Below are 19,088 nucleotides of genomic sequence, written 5' to 3'. Positions count from 1 at the left end.
AAGATTTGAATCTGATTTAGAAGGGACTAGAGGGAGGTCCATTCTCAGTGAGCTCTGAGCTAAAGCAGATTCTTACCCAGGAGGCAGTAAGGAATTACTGATCAAACAAGATGAACCACAAAGCCATGAGAGAGACTGATGCCTCAGACTTCATTGTACAGGAAATAAACAGGTATCAAGCAAAGAAACAACAGATTTTATCATAAGCAAAACAGCACCCTCTAGGGAGTGGGTAGAAGCTCCAGAGTCAGAGACTCTGAGAAGTTAAATTCTGGGGATATAAGTCTGTTACGACTGTCTCTATAATTGAAAGTGCCTTAAACTGATTGATTATCTATTGAAAGTTAAACTAAGAACTTGCTTAGATTTTATTGAAATGCTAGCTGGTCAGTTTCCTCACAGGGGAATCATTCTAATTTAAGCTTATCTATGATAGCATTCCCCTACCCTGATTTTTTTTAGTGGATACTTTCCTAGAGTTTTGCATTCCTGTTACCAGTCATTAACCCTATAGTTCTCAGGAGCAGGAGAGTTCTCTCTCAAGCTCTCTAGCTGAACCCCTGAACCACCTCCCCTTCTGTTCTCCCCAACTTCCTACATTAATCCTTTCTTTCCTTCCCATGTGCTCAAATATCTGAGGACAGGTGAGTCAGCAAACATGGAAAGTAAAAGGATCCCTTGCAGTTTCTCTTTTGGGAGATTAACTGTGTGTGTCTGTTCTACTCTGTCCCCTTCCTCAGGATAACTTATGCTCGATCCTGAAATTTATTGTATTTTGTATTATTAATAATTATATATGTACATGCCATGACTCTCTTAATGCATTTAAATTCCTTAAGCACATGATCTGTGCACGAAAAAATTATGCTTTGTTTTACACACATTAGATGTTTAATCTATACTTGTAGATGAAAGGAATGCTATGACAATTGTTGAGGTAAGAGAGAAATCTGAAGCTTTTCTACAATGAGAGACATTGATTTTACTGTTATAAAAGTCTTATATAAAGGAGCTGGAGAGATGGCTCAGTGGTTAAATTTACTTGCTTGGAAAGACTACTGGCCTGGGTTTAATTACATAGCCACCCATGTAAAGACAAATGCACTTTCATTTGTAGCAGCAAGAGATGCTAGTGAGCATGTGCATGCGCTCGCGTGCGCGCGCGCGCACACACACACACACACACACACACACACTCATAAATAAATAAATAAATAAATATCAATTGAAAGATTCTTGTATTTTATGGAGTTATATTAATAGTTCATGTTCCTTTATTCTTTCTAATTTGGTCGATTGGATTAAAATTTCCATGACATAAATCAGAGGAAGGCAATGAAATCAAGTAAACATCATTTCATCAGGCCAACTGGTTATATTCAGTAATGGCCTATTAAACCCATTAGCATCTTAATTTCCTGCATGAAGTCACTTTTTGCTATTCTAAATTAATGAGTAGATAACATCAATGCCTAGCTGTTTATTGACTGAGACTGGTTTCTTTATAAATGTTTTATTTATGTGTGTGTGTGTGTGTGTGTGTGTGTGTGCACACGTGCACAGTATATGTAAGTGTTGTTGCGGTTACATTCTCATTGCTGGCATAAAGCATCAGACCAAAAGCAGCTGATAGGAGGATGGGATTTATTTTGGCTTATAGTCTCAAGAAGTTCAATAATGGCAGGGGAAACATGACAGAATTAGAAGCTGGACATCACTTGTGTCACAGCAGGTGGAAACAGTAACAAAAGATCTCTGGCAGCGAGGAGCTGGCTATCTTAGCCCGAAGTCCTCCCCCTACAACACACCTCCTCAAGGCAAGACTCCATTTCCCAAACTTCCATCAGCTGGGGATCAAGCATCAGGAACATATGAGTTTTATGGAGGACACCTAATTCAAACTACCACATATGTGTACCATGGCATGGGTGTGGAGGTTAGAGGTCATCTTTGAGGTGTCTATGCTCTACCTTCTTTGAGACAGGGTCTCTGGCTGCTGCAAGGGAACTGCCAGACTCCAAAGGAATGTCAGGCTAGCTGATACATGCATGCATAACTTTGTGGCTTAATGTGGGAATTGATGAAAGGAATTGAAACTGGCTGGTAGGCTTTGCAAGCAAGTAACTTTAAAAACTGAGCCATCATCTCCCCAGTCATCAAGGCATGTCTCATAAAATATTTAGTTTTTTTTTCCTCTAGAGGAAGTAGAAAGAAACTCTTAAGTATTCTTTCTTCTCCTTCTTCCTTCTTCCACCTCATTTTAAAAATTATTTTTATTTATTTATTTGAGAGCGACAGAGAGAAAGAGGCAGATAGAGACAGGGAGAGAGAGTGGGTGCACCAGGGCCTCCAACCACTACAAATGAACTCCAGAGGCATGTGCCCCTTTGTGCATCTGGCTAACGTGGGTCCTGGGGAGTCAAGCCTTGAACCGGGGTCCTTAGGCTTCACAGGCAAGCGCTTCACTGCTAAGCCATCTCTCCAGCCCTCCCACCTCATTTTTGTATTGTGATGAATGCTTCCCTGACTAAAAGTAACTTAGACAATGGCAGGAAGACTTCTTTCTTTCTTTCTCCCTGTAGAAGGAGGCTGTGGAATTCCTGTGCAGAGTAACTACCTAGTATCCAGATGATTGACATAGCTGGCTAGCCTGTGAGGAGCCCTTGGGGCAGCTGTGGCACCAGTTGGTAGAGGTGTGGTGGAGGAAAGATGGGAGCTGAGAGTTTCCTTCTTCCTGAAATCATCGTGATCTCTTTGATGCCACCCTTTAGGCTACAATACGGACTTCTCATTTCTATACAGAAAATGTACCTTCTGCACTAGCATACATTACAGAAAATTAGCATAGTGGCTGACTTCTGCTGTACCACCCTGTCTGCAACACTTTGCTTCAATCAAATGTGTCCATCTCTATTTCCCTATTGCTGTGCTTACACATTCCTATTCCAAGATTGAGAGCCACTTCTGAACAACCAGGCTTCTCTGAGAATTTTTTGTCTTTGAGATAGGTTGCTTGCTTATAGCTTGGGCTGACCTGGAACTCACTATATTTTGTAGAGTACACTCAAACTCATGGTAGTCCTCCTGCCTTAGCCCCTTGTATCCTATAATTACAGGCATGAGCCACCATTCTAGGCTTTTAAAAAATATATTTTATTTATTTATTTGAGAGAGAGAAAGAGGTAGAGGAAGAGAGAGAGAAAAAGGGGAAGAGAATGGGCACACTAGTGCCTCCAGCCACTGCAAACGACCTCCAGACACATATGTCACATTGTGCATCTGGTTTATATTGGTCTTGGGGAATCGTACCTGGGTCCTTTGGCTTTATAGGCAAGTGCCTTAAGTGCTAAGCCATCTCTCCAGCCTGGCCTTTTCTTTTCTTTTCTTTTCTTTTCTTTTCTTTTCTTTTTTTTTTAAGAATTGGAGCCCTTAGCAGATTCAGAGTCAATACTGGGATTGAATGTATCCTTTCATCCTAAAATTCGACTCTGGGCTCTATCCTCAGCTGTGATATACTCTCTTCCCATTCTCCACCTGTGCTCTTCATCTTCTGGCTTCTGCCTGGATCAAGACAGGGACTTGGCCTCATGTTGTGCCATTCCACATGCTCTTTCTTGAGGCTCAGAAAACAGGCTTCAGGCTCACCCATCTGAAAAACACTCCTGAGCCTATGTCCCTTGTGCTGCTATTCCTGTTTCTTGCTGCCTATAATAAAATTTCTCAGGATAGTCTCTGCTATCCATCATTGTCTTTCACTCTTGCCTTTTGAATTTGTTCTCTCTCCTTCTCATCACTTCCTTCTTTTCCCTCCCTTTATTCCTTCCTCCTTCTACCATCTCTTCCTTCCTACCCCCTCTCCCTCTCATTTCCCACTTTATCCCCCTGTCATTTATTTCCCATTCTCAGGAAACCCTCTTTGGCGGTTAGAATCAGATATCCCACACAGACTCATGTGTTTTGAATACTTGGTCCTCAGCTGGTGGCACATTGGGAAGTGGAGCCTTGCTGGAGGAGGTGTGTTGGCTAGGAATGGGCTTTGGGGTGTTATAACCTAACTTCTCTCTTGCTGGAGCTCAGCTCACTCACTTGCTGCTTTCTGCCAGCTGCTGTGGCAAGAAGTGATGGCCATCCTCTGCTGTACAATCTCTTCTCTGCCATGCTGAAACTTTCCCCTTTAGACTGTAAAATAAACCCGAAATCAGTTGCTTTTGTTTGGGTTTTTTGTCCCAGAAACAGGAATGTAACTATAACACCCTCTGAAGCCAGGTTAGAGCCTCCAACATGCCACTGAAGCCCTGCTACAAAGGCTATCAAATCCTTTCTTGATTTCTCATTTGGGTGTATCACTATGAACTCTTCTGAAACTAATTTCTTTGATTTTGAGGGTTTTATTCTGGAACCACCACTTCCCTGGTCCTCTTTCTCAATCACCATCAAGGTTTGTCTTTATTTGCCTACCTCTTAAATAATGTATTAGTTACCATTTTGTTGCTGAGAAAAAAATTATGGACAAAAGTTACTTTAAAGTACGAAGTGTTTGTATCAGCTTATAGTTCCAGGTTACATTCATCATGGCTGGGAAGGCAGGAGCTGGTCACATTCAGCCGACAGTGAGACAGCAGAGCAGGGGCATGAGCGCTGTTACTCACCTAGCTTTCTCCTTTCTGTTCAGTCCAGGAATGGCACTGCCTACAACAAGAGTGGAGGATAATCTATAAAATCTCTAACAGGTGCCAGGAACTCTATTTCCAAGGTGGTAACCCTAAATCCTGTCAAAGTGACAACCAGAAAGTAATCATCACAAATATCACTTTTCTTCTTGCTTCCATTCTTTAATATTCTTATTCTGTGTTACAGTAACACACATCAGCAACTGTCACATCTGCTTCTCATTTCACACCTTTCTCTTGAGCCTTGCATCTACCCTCTGATGGCCTCTGTGCATTTTACTCTGGGTATTCCACAGGAAACTCCACATTTCCCTTCTGTGGTACAGTCCGAACCATGACCCAGCAAGCCATCTGATGATAAACCTAGGATGAGTCCATATCAGGATTTTTATTGCATAGTCTATACTCACCACCATCTTCTCTCAAATGTTCTTGACATCCCTACATCCATCCCACAAATCTCTCTCCTCATCTGTCCTTCTGTTATCTTAGATCAAGGGCTCTTTACTTTTTGTCTGTATTATTGATATCATCATGCAGTCATAAATTAAACCCCAGCATTTCTACATCCTGTTCAGTTTACTCATTACTTACTGATAATGTGATAGTAATGTCTATTTGACCAACAGGAAAGAGATCAGCAGGCAATGAATAAATTCACTGGTGTCTATTCTTCCAATTAGGCTTAGGATATGGAAATCTCACTGTTCAAGTTGGAAGGTATGTTAAGACTACAATATTCTCTATTTTTAAAAAATGATGGCCTTAAAGCCTAGAGGAATTGGATAGCTTAATTGTCTTTCTGTTTCTTTTTTTTTTTTTGCATATCTTTATAAAATTCAGCCTAAAACTGAATTTAACAGAACACACTGATACGTTGTGAATTTATTCAGTAGCTAGTATTTGCTAATTCCATGTTATAGAGATGAAAACAAAAGTACAAAAGGAAGAGAAAATATGGAGGAGAGATAGAAAGAATGGAAGGAAGGAAAAGAAAGAAATGGTATAGTGTAATTTCTCTTATGATGGTGTGATGTTTATGTGTGTGGGAGGGGATATGGTATGGCAGTGAAGGAAGACTTTTTCTTTAGAGTTCTGCAAAGCTGAATAACAGAGGATAGACTCACAAGAGGGAAATCAAACAGAATCTTATTAACGTGAGCAGAACTCACACACAGAGGAGTATGCCAGAACAACTAACCCAAAGGATGGTTAGTACATGAACCTGAAAGCATTCTAACAAGAGAGCAGTGACGAGAGGAGTGACAAGGCCAAGGGAAAGGACTTTAGGGTCTAGAGCAGCAAATTATGAGAAGGTGAGGAATTCATGATGATAGGAGCTAGTTAAACTTTCTTAAGTTTCTGGTGCTATCCCTTTGCTAAGGATCTAGGGTCTCAAGTAATTAACTCTGTGCTTCCTAGTAAAGGATATGGGGAAACTTAAAGAAGATTACAGGAGCCAGGGAGATGGCTCAGCCATTAAAGGTGCTTGCTTACAAAACTTTCCATTTGTGTTGAACTCTCTAGCCAGATGTAAAGCGGCACATTCATCGGTGATCTCAATATGTATGACAGCAGGAGATGGAGCCAGGAGAATTCAGAGCTTGTGGGCCAGTTAGTCTGACACTCATTTGTAGCTTGACAGTTCCTTTGCAGTGGCTAGAGACCCTGTCTCAAAGAAGATATAGCACAGACACCTTGAAGTTGTCCTCTGACCTCCACATATACACCATGACATGCATTCCCATACATGAATGCACACACACGCACACACACACACACAAATAAAATATTATTTAAACCTTTTTATATTATAAAAATTATAAAAAATGAAGAAGAGAGGTGTTTCTCTTGTATTTATTTCTGCTCAATTGCCTTCAGATCAAAATAGTCAATATGCCACCGAAGTGTATTTAGGAATGGCATTTTCTGCTGCAGTAGAGCAGGAGTAAAGGTTAAGTCCAATGATCTGGGCCAAGCATAGGAGGGACCTGAGGTGCTGTGTGCCATCATCTATAAGGAGAGAATCAGTACTGACTGGGTTATGGGAAGTTTCGCAGTTGGAGACGAATTTTTCCTAATTTGTGGTAGGAGGGTTGATTTTGAGATCCTGAGATAGAATGAAGAGGAAGAAGTAGTGACATATCGTGGTGGGGAGCTGTGGAAGAGGAGGCGAATCATAGATGGAAAGGACAGATTGTGTCACTCTATAGACAAGCTGGAGAATCTTACCCATCAAACTGGTAGTCATCTGTCTCATAGTAGCAAGTAAATATATTAGGGGGGACTTTGTCTCAAAACATTAAATATATAACCCAGCAGTTATCCATGAAGTTATTGTGGTTAATTATATTCTATATTGAAGTAAGTGAGATGATAATTGTCATACTACATGTGAATTCAACAGTGGCTGGCATACAGCATAGAATACCACACATACAACCTTCTCACTTTTTTTTTTTTTGAATATCTGCAGGTTGAAAACAGGGCCTTAAGCCTGTTGAACAAGCATTCTACCAGTGACTTACACTGCCAGCCTGCATATTTAAAAATGTATTTTATTTATTTATTTGCAAGCAGAGAAAGAGAGAGAGAGAATGTACAATTGGCTTTACATGGGTCCTGGTGACTCATACCCAGGTCATTAGGCCTTATAGGCAATGCTGAGACATCACTCCATCCTCTCCTTTTTGTTTGTGTTTTTTTTTTTTTTTTTTTTAAAGGTAGAGTCTTTCTCTAGCCCAGGCTAACCTGGAATTCACTATGTAGTCTCAGGCTGGCCTCGAACTCACAGCAATCCTCCAATTTTTGCCTCCCTAGTATTGGGATTAAAAGCATGCACCACCATGTCTGGCAAGCCAGCATGTTTCATTGTTCAAAATACACAAAAATTTAAAAAGCAAGATTAGAGAAAATTATATCCATTATAATTTGGGAAGTTGAATAATTTCTGATCTCTCTTTTGTTCTTTCAATTTTTTTTTATTGAACATGTTTTACTTTTCTAAGAATGCAGAAATTTAGAAAAATCACGAACTACAACAATTATGCATTTGTCCAAATAGTTTGAAACTTCTTGAGGCAGAAGATTGATGGAATTATGTTCATTTATTTAAAAAAGTTAATTACCTTTATCCTGGAATGTTGTATATCATGTTAGGGTCATCAAAATTCCAAAATGATTATATGACTTAGAAAGAACACAGGCAATTCTAACTTTAGAAGATTAAGTTATGTGGCCTCAGGATGTGAACAAAAATTTCCTTATGGAAACTGTTACCCAGAGCAAAGGGGTGTGCTCATATTAAAAGCCCTTTTTCTGGGAGTATAGTCTGGTGTCAGTTGCCTTTGTTTTTGATAGGCTACTACTTAGTATATGGCATATGAACAGTAATATTTCTTGTGACATTGCTGGTAAGAATGCAGACTAGCCTACTCACATTCTGAACACAAGAACCTCATATTATTCAGCTTTTATCTACTTGTACCGGAGGCTATTTTTTGGAGCCAGTGAAAAATTTGCTATTGTATTTGAATTGAATACCTTGTATAAAGGGCTATTGCTCTATATTTAAAAAAAAATTATTTATTTATGAGAGATAAAGTGTGTGATTGTGAGAGAGAATGGGTGTGCCAGGGATCCTAGCCACTGCAACAAACTACAGACACATGTGCATCTGGCTTACATGGGTTCTGGGGAATTGAACCTGGGTCCTTAGGGTTTGTAGTCAAGCACCTTAAGTACTAAGTCATTTCTCCAGCCCCAATGCTCTATCTTAATGGACTTACCTAGAAGTACTTTAATAACTGTAAAAAATGCATACATAAACAAGGGAATTTGTCCTTTCTCATGGGGTCTGTGAATGTACGTGCTTGTGTGTGCACGAGTGTGCATGTGCATGGGTATACGTACAGAATCAAGTGCTGTAGAACAGCAGTAGGTGTCAGAGGGTGGCTAGTGATGACACCTGGCTCGGTCACAGCATGCTAGGGTGGGTGTAAAGGAAACTACTTTGGCTAGCTTGGACTTTACTTCCCAAAGTAAACAAAATCAAACAGGATGACCTAAGAAGGAAATATACCCATGCTGGGCCAGGAAGGAGGTGAGTATCTTGGCACTGTAGAACTGGGATCCAGGGATATTTTCTTAAGTAAAGCATTTTTTCCTTGTTCTATTACCTATCACTAAATTTAAATGAAACTTGGAAAATTTATTCTAAAATATTTGCTTTGGATGTTATAATCTTATGTTCCTTATATCAAACATTTCTTGGAGCTTTTTAGCAAGTAAGAACCTATGGCATTTGGCATTCCCTGGGGCCTGGGTGTGGCAAGGGCTGGCAAAGCCTTTTTCAGTGGAGATAGAGCAAGCACCCAAACAGGGTGAGACAGGACTGTGATTTTCATTTTAGCTGTTTTTGTCCTCTGCTCTTCCTGTCTCAGAATCTGTTTATTGTGTTTCTGGACACATTCTGGAATATGTTGTGATGAACTATATTGCTAGGAAATGGGGGGAAAGACCATAAAATATTAAATTGGTGGTTATTTTTCTTATTCATTGCAATGACTAAGATAAGAATGAAGGCAATCCCATCCCAACCATATATCTTTATATTTTTCATGTCCTGCATAAAATTCTTTCGGAAAGATTCCAGAACAAAATCCCTTGTTCCCAGATGTGAGTATCTTGTGTGTAGCACCAGTACCCACACAAAGTAGCATGAAAATCAACCATCTAGGTATTCAGGGCTGAGGCACGATTTTGTGAGCTTTTATTTGAAATAGTATTGAAAAGTTTTGGAGATTCAGCAATGAAATATGATTCCTAAATGTTCCCAGAAGTTAAGAAGTTAAGTAGCTTTGCTGATATTATCATAATCATACAAAGCTATAATTTTATTTTTTCGTGTGTGTGTGTGTGTGTGTGTGTGTGTGTGTGTGTGTGTGTAGTTTAATGTTTCTAGAAGCCAGAGTGAGAAGAATGAGCCTCCCATAATGACTCGGGCTGACGACTTGGAAGTTACTACCTCACCTGAGGCTGCCAACACTCTTGGGCCATTGCTCAACAGAACTCCAAGTCCCAGTTGGATTTTGCAGTCAGAAAATTTTGTGTACAAAGGTAAGAGACAGCTTTCCATTGGTTGTTATATCCACAATGTGAGGATGGAGCATAGGGAGGAAGCACATGTTAACATCTCCCTAACAGGGAAGACAAAAAATTACTCTCACTGGATAACAGAGAATTTGGAAACTGTTCTAGCTAGGGAATAAATTTGGTTATAATTTTATTTATTTATTTTTATTGACAACTTCCACAATTGTAGATAATAACCCATGGTAATTTCCTCCTTCCCCCACCCCACTTTCCCATGAGCCTAATAATGCTACCAAACTGCCTGTATATGCTGAATAGAAAACTAATTTAAAAAATGCAAAAAAAAATTAAAAATACCTAACCAGAAAAAAAGAGGAAAAAGTTTAGAGGTATTACTATGAAAATCCTTTGAATACCTATCACTTTTGGTCAACAATCTCATCTTTTTTGTGCCATTGATCGTATATTAATGTGTAGTCAGATAATTTTAAATTTGATTTCCTAAGATTCAAAAGCCTCTTGCTTTATAAATATCAATGTCTGAATTTCAGAGTCAATTGCTGTATGATGTTGTTTCAGTCATTGACAGGCAATGTGTATTTATGGTACATTATAAAAAGAGGGGTTAGTTGGTCAGGAGAAGAAGTTTAGTGGAAGAGGGATGGCAAGGGAGGCAAAAAAAATTAATATGAGGGGGCTTTAATAGTAGTACATTATGTACATGTATACAAATTCTTAATAAAATAGTTGTTTGAAAAAAAATGAAACTCCATTCTCTATCATACCCTTTCCCCCTCTCCATTATTCTCTCTTTTATTTTGATCTCTTCATCTTTTCCTCTTATTATGATGGTCTTGTGTAGGTAGTGTCAGGAACTGCAAAGTCATGGATACCCAGGCAATTTTGTGTCTGGAGGAGTACATTATAAGGAGTCCTATACTTTCTTTGGCTCTTACATTCTTTCTTCCATCTCTTGTGCAATGGACCCTGAGCCTTAGAAGGAGTGATGGAGATATTTTAGTGCTGAGCACTTCTCTGTCACATCACTTCTTCTCAGTACCATGGTGCCTTCATAGTCATTTCAAGGTCACTGCCATCTGAAAAGAGAAGCTTCTCTAACCAAAAGTGAGAGTAGCCTTAATATATGGGTATCAGCATTAAGAGGAGTGTTTACAGGGAAGTTTGGTGAGCATAGTATATAAATTTAGCAAGACACAAGCAGATACCCATAGGGCTCATGACTACCTCTGTTGTAGGTTTTCAGTATCAGGGATGTATTCAGTCCCATCTAGATTGGTTGGTTTTTCCCATAACAGACATGCCACTATTGCACCCATTGGCTCATTTGGCCTGGTTGGCCAAATTTACAGCTTGCAGTGTCCACTGCTGAGTATCTCCATGGGTGATTTCTCTCTGTCCCATAGAACTGCATGCAGAGCAGCTTTTTATAGCTTTTAGTCAGCTGGTCTATATAAAGAAGGTTTTCAGCTCAGCTCCAGCAAGATTTCACAGTGACCTTGCAGCCCAAGTATTGCAGTCATGTTTGCATTGCTGGCAGGAATCACCTGACCAAGAGCAGCTTTTGGGGGAAAGGTGTCATTTTGGCTTGCAGACTCAAGGGGATGCTCTATGATGTCAGGGGAAAGTGATGGCATGAGCAGACGGTGGACCTCACCCCCTGGCCAACATCAGGTGGACTCCAAGAACAGGAGAGTGTGCCAAGCACTGGCATGGATAAACTAGCTATAATACTCAAAGGCCTGCCCCCAACAATACACTACCTCCAGGAGGCTTTAATTTATAATTTCTATCAGATAGGGAACCTAGCATTCGGAACACCTAAGTTTATGGGGGACACTTGAATCACACCATCACATTCTGCCCCAGACCCCATAAACTGATAACTATCCATAATGTAAAATGTAATGCATTCAGCCCAACTTTAAAAGTCTCCCTATTTTTTATCAATCCTAATGATGCTCAAACATCCCCATAATCCAAGGTCTCTTACCTGAGCCATAATATCAAAAAATCTCCAAAACCCATAATAGCACAGAATAAACACTCACACTGTAAAAGATGGCATTCAGCATAGCAAAGAAATAATCTCCCAATACAAGATTTAAAACAGCCAGGGCAAACATCAATCTCTGTAGCTCCAAGGCCAACAAATCTAGCAAGTGATAAGTCTCTAAACCCAACAATCCTAACCAGCAACAATTCTCTGGAGTTCTAATTCTGCCCCTCCAGCTAGACTACTCACAGTCCTGGAAAACTTTATCTGGGGACATCAGCTCTCCTTGGCAGCCATCTCACAGTCCTGGAATCTCCACTGGGTCTCCATGACAACCCATCTTCATGGCTTTGTTGGGTCTCCATGCAGGCACCCAGCAAACCTGCCCATGGCCATTTCCAAAACACAAGACCATGTTTCAAACTCAATGACCCTTTCTTTCCTGCATTTCTTATACTCCATAATACCAGGTGGGGTGCCAATTTGTTAATCCAGGGGAAGAACAAAGCAGACTTTGAAGTACAGGACATTCCTTCAACATTCAGGCTGCTTTAAAAGAGTCTACATTCTTCCTGTTGCCCCAGTGAAGGTCAGCTGGCCAATCTCAAAAATTTTAATTTCTCATATAATTGCAGCTGAATGGGAAGAAGCTTCAGCCCAAATATTTCATTCTGTGCCATATCCCTCTGTACACATCAGTCTATTTCTACCCAATGCAACCTTGCACAACTTCTCAGGACATGGGCATAACAGCAAGTCTCTCACACAAACTGCTTCTAGCCCAGTCCAAGCAAAGCTCTTTCTCACCTTCATCAGCCAAACCTCACAGTCCATAGTTCTTACTGAATTCAGGTCTTTCAACTCTGACTAGAATAGTCTATCAAGCTATACTTACAGCACTGCAAGGCATCTCTTAGGCCAAGGTTTCAAATCCTTCCACATTCCCTTTGAAAATCAATTCCAAAAAGCCAAAGCCACACAGTCAGGTGTCTAGTAGCAATGGACACCACTCCTTGGTACCAGCATTGCTGTTGCAGTTAGGTTCACATTGCTGGCAATAATCACCCGACCAAAACAGCTTTTGGGAAAAAAGGGTTTATTTTGGCTTACAGACTCCAGGGGATGTTCTGTGATGGCAGGGGAAAATGAGAGCATAAGCAGAGGGAGGACATCTCCCCTGGCCAACATCAGGTGGGCAAGAGAAACAAGAAAATGTGAAAAACATTGACATAGGGAAAATGGCCATAATACCCATAAGCCTGGCTCTAACAATACACACCTCCATGAGGCTTTAATTTCTAATTTCTATCAGCTGGGTAATCTACCATTCATAAGGTCTAAGTTTATGGGGGAACACCTGAATCAAACCACCACACCAAATATGTGGAATCTTCAGCATTTGGGTCTTACCATCTATTCCTGGTGGAAAACCAAGAGCCTGTGCAATGGCCTGTAATGTTTTGGGGGCATCAGGGACCTCCTGGCCAACAACTCACTGAAAGGTATCCCATCCCTGGCACTGAAAATTTTCTACTAACAATCTATGGCTTCTGGTTGTTCCATTGTCCAAAAAAAGTAGGTTTTCATATGACTTATTCATATTCTCTTAGATTTTGATTAACCCTCCCTCCACCTTTCCTTTACTCAATCTTTTCCCCTTACCTCACTTATACCTTCTCACCCCATTATTCTGTTCTTCTACTTACATATATGCAATACCATCCTATTAAGTGTCTCCCTCCCTCCCTTCCTATTCCCTTTATATCTCCTTTCTAGCTTACTGGCCTCTGCTACTGAGTTTTATTCCTACTCACACAGAAATCCAATTTGTAGCTAGGATCCACATATGAGAGAAAACATGTGACTTTTGGCTTTCTGGGCTTGGATACCTCACTAAATATAATCCTTTTTCAGATCCATCCATTTTCCTATAGATTACATAATTTCAGTTTTCTTTACTGCTGAGTAAATAAATGAGTTATACTCCATTGTATAAATGTGCCACATCTTCATTATATACTCATCAGCTGAGGGACATCTAGGCTGGTTCCATTTCCTAGCTATTGTGAATAGAGTGGCAATAAACATGGTTGAGCAAGTATCTCTAAGGTAGTGAGATGAGTCTTTAGGATAGATTCCTAGGAGTGGCCTAGCTGGATCATATGGTAAATCTATCTTTAGCTGTCTCAGGAAAAATTTTAAGTTGGGCTGAGGAGATGACTCAATGGATAGAGTACTTGCTGTATAAAATTAGTTTCCTGAGTTTGGATACCTAGAAAACAAGTAAACTGTACATAGTATCAGGCATCTGTAATCTCAGCATACAGCAAGATAGGCGGGGGACATAAGAGAATCCCATAAGAGCTTGTGGGCCAGTTAGGGAACAACCAGAGACCCTGCCTCAAAAATGTGGCAGGCAAGGACTGGCACATGAATGTTGTCCTCTGACCTCCATACACACGCTGTGGCATGCTCACCCTCACACACATGAACACAGACACACACATAAATACACATACAGCCAAATGAAAACGTATAAACATATATAGGTTTTCCAAGGTAGGGCCTTGCTCTAGCCCTGGCTAACCTGTAATTCACTATATAATCTCAAGGTGGCCTCAAATTCATGGAGATCCTTCTACCTCTGTCTCCCAAATGCTGAGATTAAAGGTGTGCACCACCATGCCCAGCAATGATAAAAAATTTAAGGCTCACACTTTCACTTGAGTGCTTTTAGAGATAATTGTTTTCTCCAACTTGTTGCAGTTCTAGATGCTCCTTATGAAATGTCCATCACCAATGCAGGAGTTTGAGTTCTTGCTCCCTCGACTGTACAAGAAAGAAGGAAAAGCCATATTTGAGCTTGTGATTCAGCAACACATTTTCTATGGAGTGAATATATGGAGAAAAATCATTATTACAATTTTGGGATACATGCCAAAGTGGCATATTTATATCCACTAGAAACTGAAATTGGCTTGAAAAGAAGCTTGATAATAAAAATGATTTAGTTTCTGTTTTTAAGAAAAGAGGTCATGGGAGTTTGATCTTTTCTATTTGGTCTAAGAATTGTTTTAAAATATATTTTGTTTATTTATTTGAGAGAATGAAAGAGGTAGAGGGAGAGAGGGAGAGAATGACCAAGCCAGGGCATCTAGCCACTACAAAGGAACTTACAGATGCATGCACCCTGTAGCAGAAAGATTCAGGTTCGCTGAAATAAACTTCCAGACCAGGCACAGTTATGGAGGAAGGGATATTTATTGAAGCTTACAGATCCATAAGTTCCATAAATGGCAGAAGAAGCTGGCCTGCCTTCACAGGACCAAGCAGAGAGAGAGAAGTACAAGCCAAAAGCCAAAAAGCCACACAGCACAACACACTTCAGGAACTCCAGCCAGGTACACTTTGCATAATTTTGATTGAAATCTGAAACCCACCACCACACCTTAAGATCCACCCAGTGATACTGCCTCCAGCCAGGTGGCTGCAGAATGCAAACTACAAACAAATAAACAACTGAATATATTGGGACCATCTATTCTATTCAAACCACCACATGCCCCCTTGTGCATCTGGCTTACATGGGTCCTGAAGAATCGAACTGGGGTCCATTGGCTTTGTTGGCAAGCATCCAAACCACTAAGCCATCTCTCCAACCCTAAGAAATATTTTTTAAAATATATTTTTATTTATTTATTTGAGGAGAGTGAATATGTGGAAGCACCAAGGCCTCTTGTCATTGCACACAAATTCCAGACACATGCACCACTTTGTACATCTGGCTTTACATGGGTACTGGGAAATTTAACCCAGACTGGCAGGCTTGAAAGCAAACACCTTTAACTGTTGAGCAATCTCTCCAGCGCCTGGTATAAGAAATATTGCAAGAGAGGTATAGTTATAATCTTGTTTTATAAAATATATCAAAATATGCTGAAATTCTAAAGATATAATTAAGGGAGATGGAGAAACTACTGATTTTGCTATAAAGAAATGAGGCTTATGATCCATAAACTATCTCCCAGAACACAAATCCAAGACAGCATTTTTTGTTCTTCTTACCTTAGAATCATTTCTTCAGATAGAATATATGACTTAAGGCACTTTGGGGGGGGAGGTTAAATAATGAAAAAGTTTTAACAAATGTGAAGCTCTAATTATTGCAACATGACTTTATTGTTGTGCTGCGTCTCCCTTTTCTTGCAGTGAGTGCATTTCTAAAGTTTGTGAACTGATATTAGATGGTCACATCATACTCTTCTGCAACTGTTGTTCTTTTCTTTAAAACAATTATTTATTTACAAGGGGAGAGAGGAAAAGAGAGGGAGGAGGAGAGAGAGAGAGAATGGGCACTCTAGGTCCTCTAGCCACTGCAAACAAACTTCAGATACATGTGCCACTTTGTGCATTTGGCTTTATGTGGGTACTGGAGAATCAAATCTGGGTCATTAGGCATTGCAGGCAAATGCCTTAACCACTGAGAAATCTCGGTTGAACAACAACAGTTGTTCTTGAAAAACAGAATTGTGGTATCAATACAGCAACCCTCCCCTTTTTTATATTGTGCTGGGCATAATGATGCAAGCACTCAGGAGAGTGAGGTGGAACACTGCGAGTTTGAGCTCAGGCTGGGCTCTAACACTCTATCTTCCAAAACAGACAAAAAATAAAACCAAAAGGGTCTCTCTTCTTTGGTCAATTGACAGCTATTTAAAATCTCATGCATTCTGGCAAATGTGCATTTTTATGAGGTTTCATAAAATCACACTTGTTTGCAAAGGAATGAATATGCAGTGTGTTTCAATTGGGTATTATAGAGCCCTTCTTTTAATAGTTTAGTACCATGTTTTCTTAATTAGCTAGTTCGTATGCAGAGAATAAAAAGTTTCTATTACTCCTTAAAGCTTTTATTTTTCATCTGAAGTCTTCAGTAAGAGAAACGTCTCTAGTCACACATTGTTCTCACCTCAGATCCTAGATGCCTGGAAGCCTTAAAGCCTGGAAACTGTGGTGACTATGTGGTTCGATGGTATTATGATAGGCAGGTCAACTCCTGTGCCCGCTTTTGGTTCAGTGGCTGCAGTGGCTCGGGAAATAGATTCAACAGTGAAAAGGAATGTCAAGAAGTCTGCATGGAAGGGTGAACAGGTAAGTTAATCTGTCTCTATCCAGAGTCTGGAAAGAGGCCAATACAATAAGGCACGATGTCATAGTGTGCCCTAGATACTGACAATTCAAGAATGTAAGAGGACCCCACATCAGCCACCTCAGGATATATTACAGAAGTATTAACTACTTAGATGTGAATCTAGGACTCTGACAACTATTTTAGTGGCTTGCTAACTGTCATACAACTAGAAGGTGGCAGAACTGGGGATCTGGGCTCAGCTGCATATGTTCAGTACATAGGTTCTGCTTCATAAACAGCCATGCTAGTTGGTTCTTATGTCACACATTATGTTGAATCAAGCCCCACCCTGCCTGTGACCCCACTCTTATATACCTTCACACTCTTGACAGTAGAGAAAGGTCAAAAGTGAGGAAGAATTTTGGTATGAAGATTAGATGTGGATGGAATATAATTAAGTATGAGTGCTAGGTTAGGAATGAGAATGCTGAGGGAAGTTAAAAATTTTACCACACTTGCCCTAAAAATGATCATAGAGAAACTGATCTGAATTAAATTTACTTAATTATTATTACTTAATTATTTTGCAAATTGTCACATCTCATCCCTCCATTGTTTGACAATAAAGCCATCATTGTATATTTAAACTGTGTATTTAAATGAAGCAGGCTTTATATCTTTCCTTACAAATACGTGAATGGAAAGGTAAATTTATGGGGATGAAATGGGAAGGTACTTAGCAGCCTAGAACCACTTAAAGCCCACAATTCTCATCAACCAGGGTGTTTTCAAGGTCAAGCTCATGCTGAAGAATAGGCTAATAAATTGAAATATGAGTCAAGGAAAGTTGTGGAGAATCAGGTCTCTCACTTTATAATAATGTTGTGACATCAAGTGTGGGAAGACCATTGGTTCTCTGCTGAGCTCACATCGCTCCATATAGATTATCTCACATCACACTTTCTTTTTCTTTCAGTCTTATAACTCCCGCTCAAGTTCAATGGCACAAAAAAAAAATAAAATAAAATAAAAGGCCCAGGAAGGAAACCAAAAAATAGCCATCTCAGCAAAAATAATATCAAGTCGTGTTGTTCTGTGATTAAAATTGTATTATGTTGTATTTCATGTCAAAGAAGAATCTATGCCACATAAAACAGGAGAAGACAAACATCAGGGGAATATTACCTAACATGTGAACCAAACATCACCAATTCCACTGATGCTTCTGCATGCCACTCTATAACACCTTTCTCCACCAGAGATCTTATTTTGAACTTTGTGTTGTAATTGGTTTCATATGTAATTTTACATGTAAAATGATATAGGTGTCCATGGATGCTTAACTAATAAATATTTAGTCTTCCATATTTTTAAATTTTACAACTTACCATTTTATTCAACATTGTAATAAATCTATGCCTTATCATATGTAAATGTATCTATAAATAATTTATGTAGATGTTTGAGTGTTATAAAATTTGGGTCATAATATGTACTTCTCCATGATTTGTCATATTATGACATTATTATTCATATGCATGCATTCATATTCACATTCATTTCATGCTTGTATAATTTTTGTGTGAATGTGCAACAATACATTTAATCATTGCTTTGATTGTGATCAGGTGAGCTGTTTCTATTTCATTTTTTCATTATTCTACCAGCATTACTAAGAATGCTTTTATATTTGTGCTTTTAGAAGTGGATATACCAGTCTCTGCAGGGTATGTCATAAAGTGGAATTTCTGGTTTGCAGAGTATATAACTATTCAAAACCAGGGATATTATACCAATTTTATTTCCAAAGATAGGCAGTTTATTGTAAGTTCCCACCAGTTGTGTGGAGGAGTTAACCATTGTTGATGTTCTTGTCCTTACCTAGGCTTATCAAACATCTTGAGTTTGCTAAAATGAGCATAAAGATGGTATTTTGTTTGAATATAACGTAATATGGTGATATCTTAGCATGCTTATTGACCATCTGCACTGTTCCTTTTTGAGATGCCTGCTTGTAACTGTGGAAGAATTTTTTTCCACTGGATTTTTTTTAACTTACTGATTTCCTAGAATCATGTATTTTGAGTTCTCGTTTTTACCTGGTGCCTTCCTTGATCACTTCACTTTATTTGCTGAGCAATGTCTCTCACTTGGACCCAGGGCTTGCCCATTCAGCTGT

The 19,088-nt window shown here is 39.5% G+C and overlaps 1 protein-coding gene across 1 annotated transcript in view; it reads left to right on the top strand.

The window, feature by feature from the left end:
* The window catches only part of Col28a1 (collagen type XXVIII alpha 1 chain), a 176,903-nt gene extending 158,987 nt beyond the window's left edge, over positions 1-17,916 (top strand). Inside the window, exons 34-36 of the mRNA XM_045160618.1 lie at positions 9,620-9,788; positions 16,753-16,929; positions 17,886-17,916. Of these exons, the coding sequence (XP_045016553.1) occupies positions 9,620-9,788; positions 16,753-16,925 (342 nt within the window). The 3' untranslated portion in view covers positions 16,926-16,929; positions 17,886-17,916. The remainder of the gene's footprint in view (positions 1-9,619; positions 9,789-16,752; positions 16,930-17,885) is intronic.
* Positions 17,917-19,088: the final 1,172 nt, after the last annotated feature.

This window comes from Jaculus jaculus, chromosome 10, assembly GCF_020740685.1.
Source record: "Jaculus jaculus isolate mJacJac1 chromosome 10, mJacJac1.mat.Y.cur, whole genome shotgun sequence".
NCBI lineage: Eukaryota > Metazoa > Chordata > Mammalia > Rodentia > Dipodidae > Jaculus > Jaculus jaculus.
This window is presented reverse-complemented; position numbering and strand designations above follow the sequence as displayed.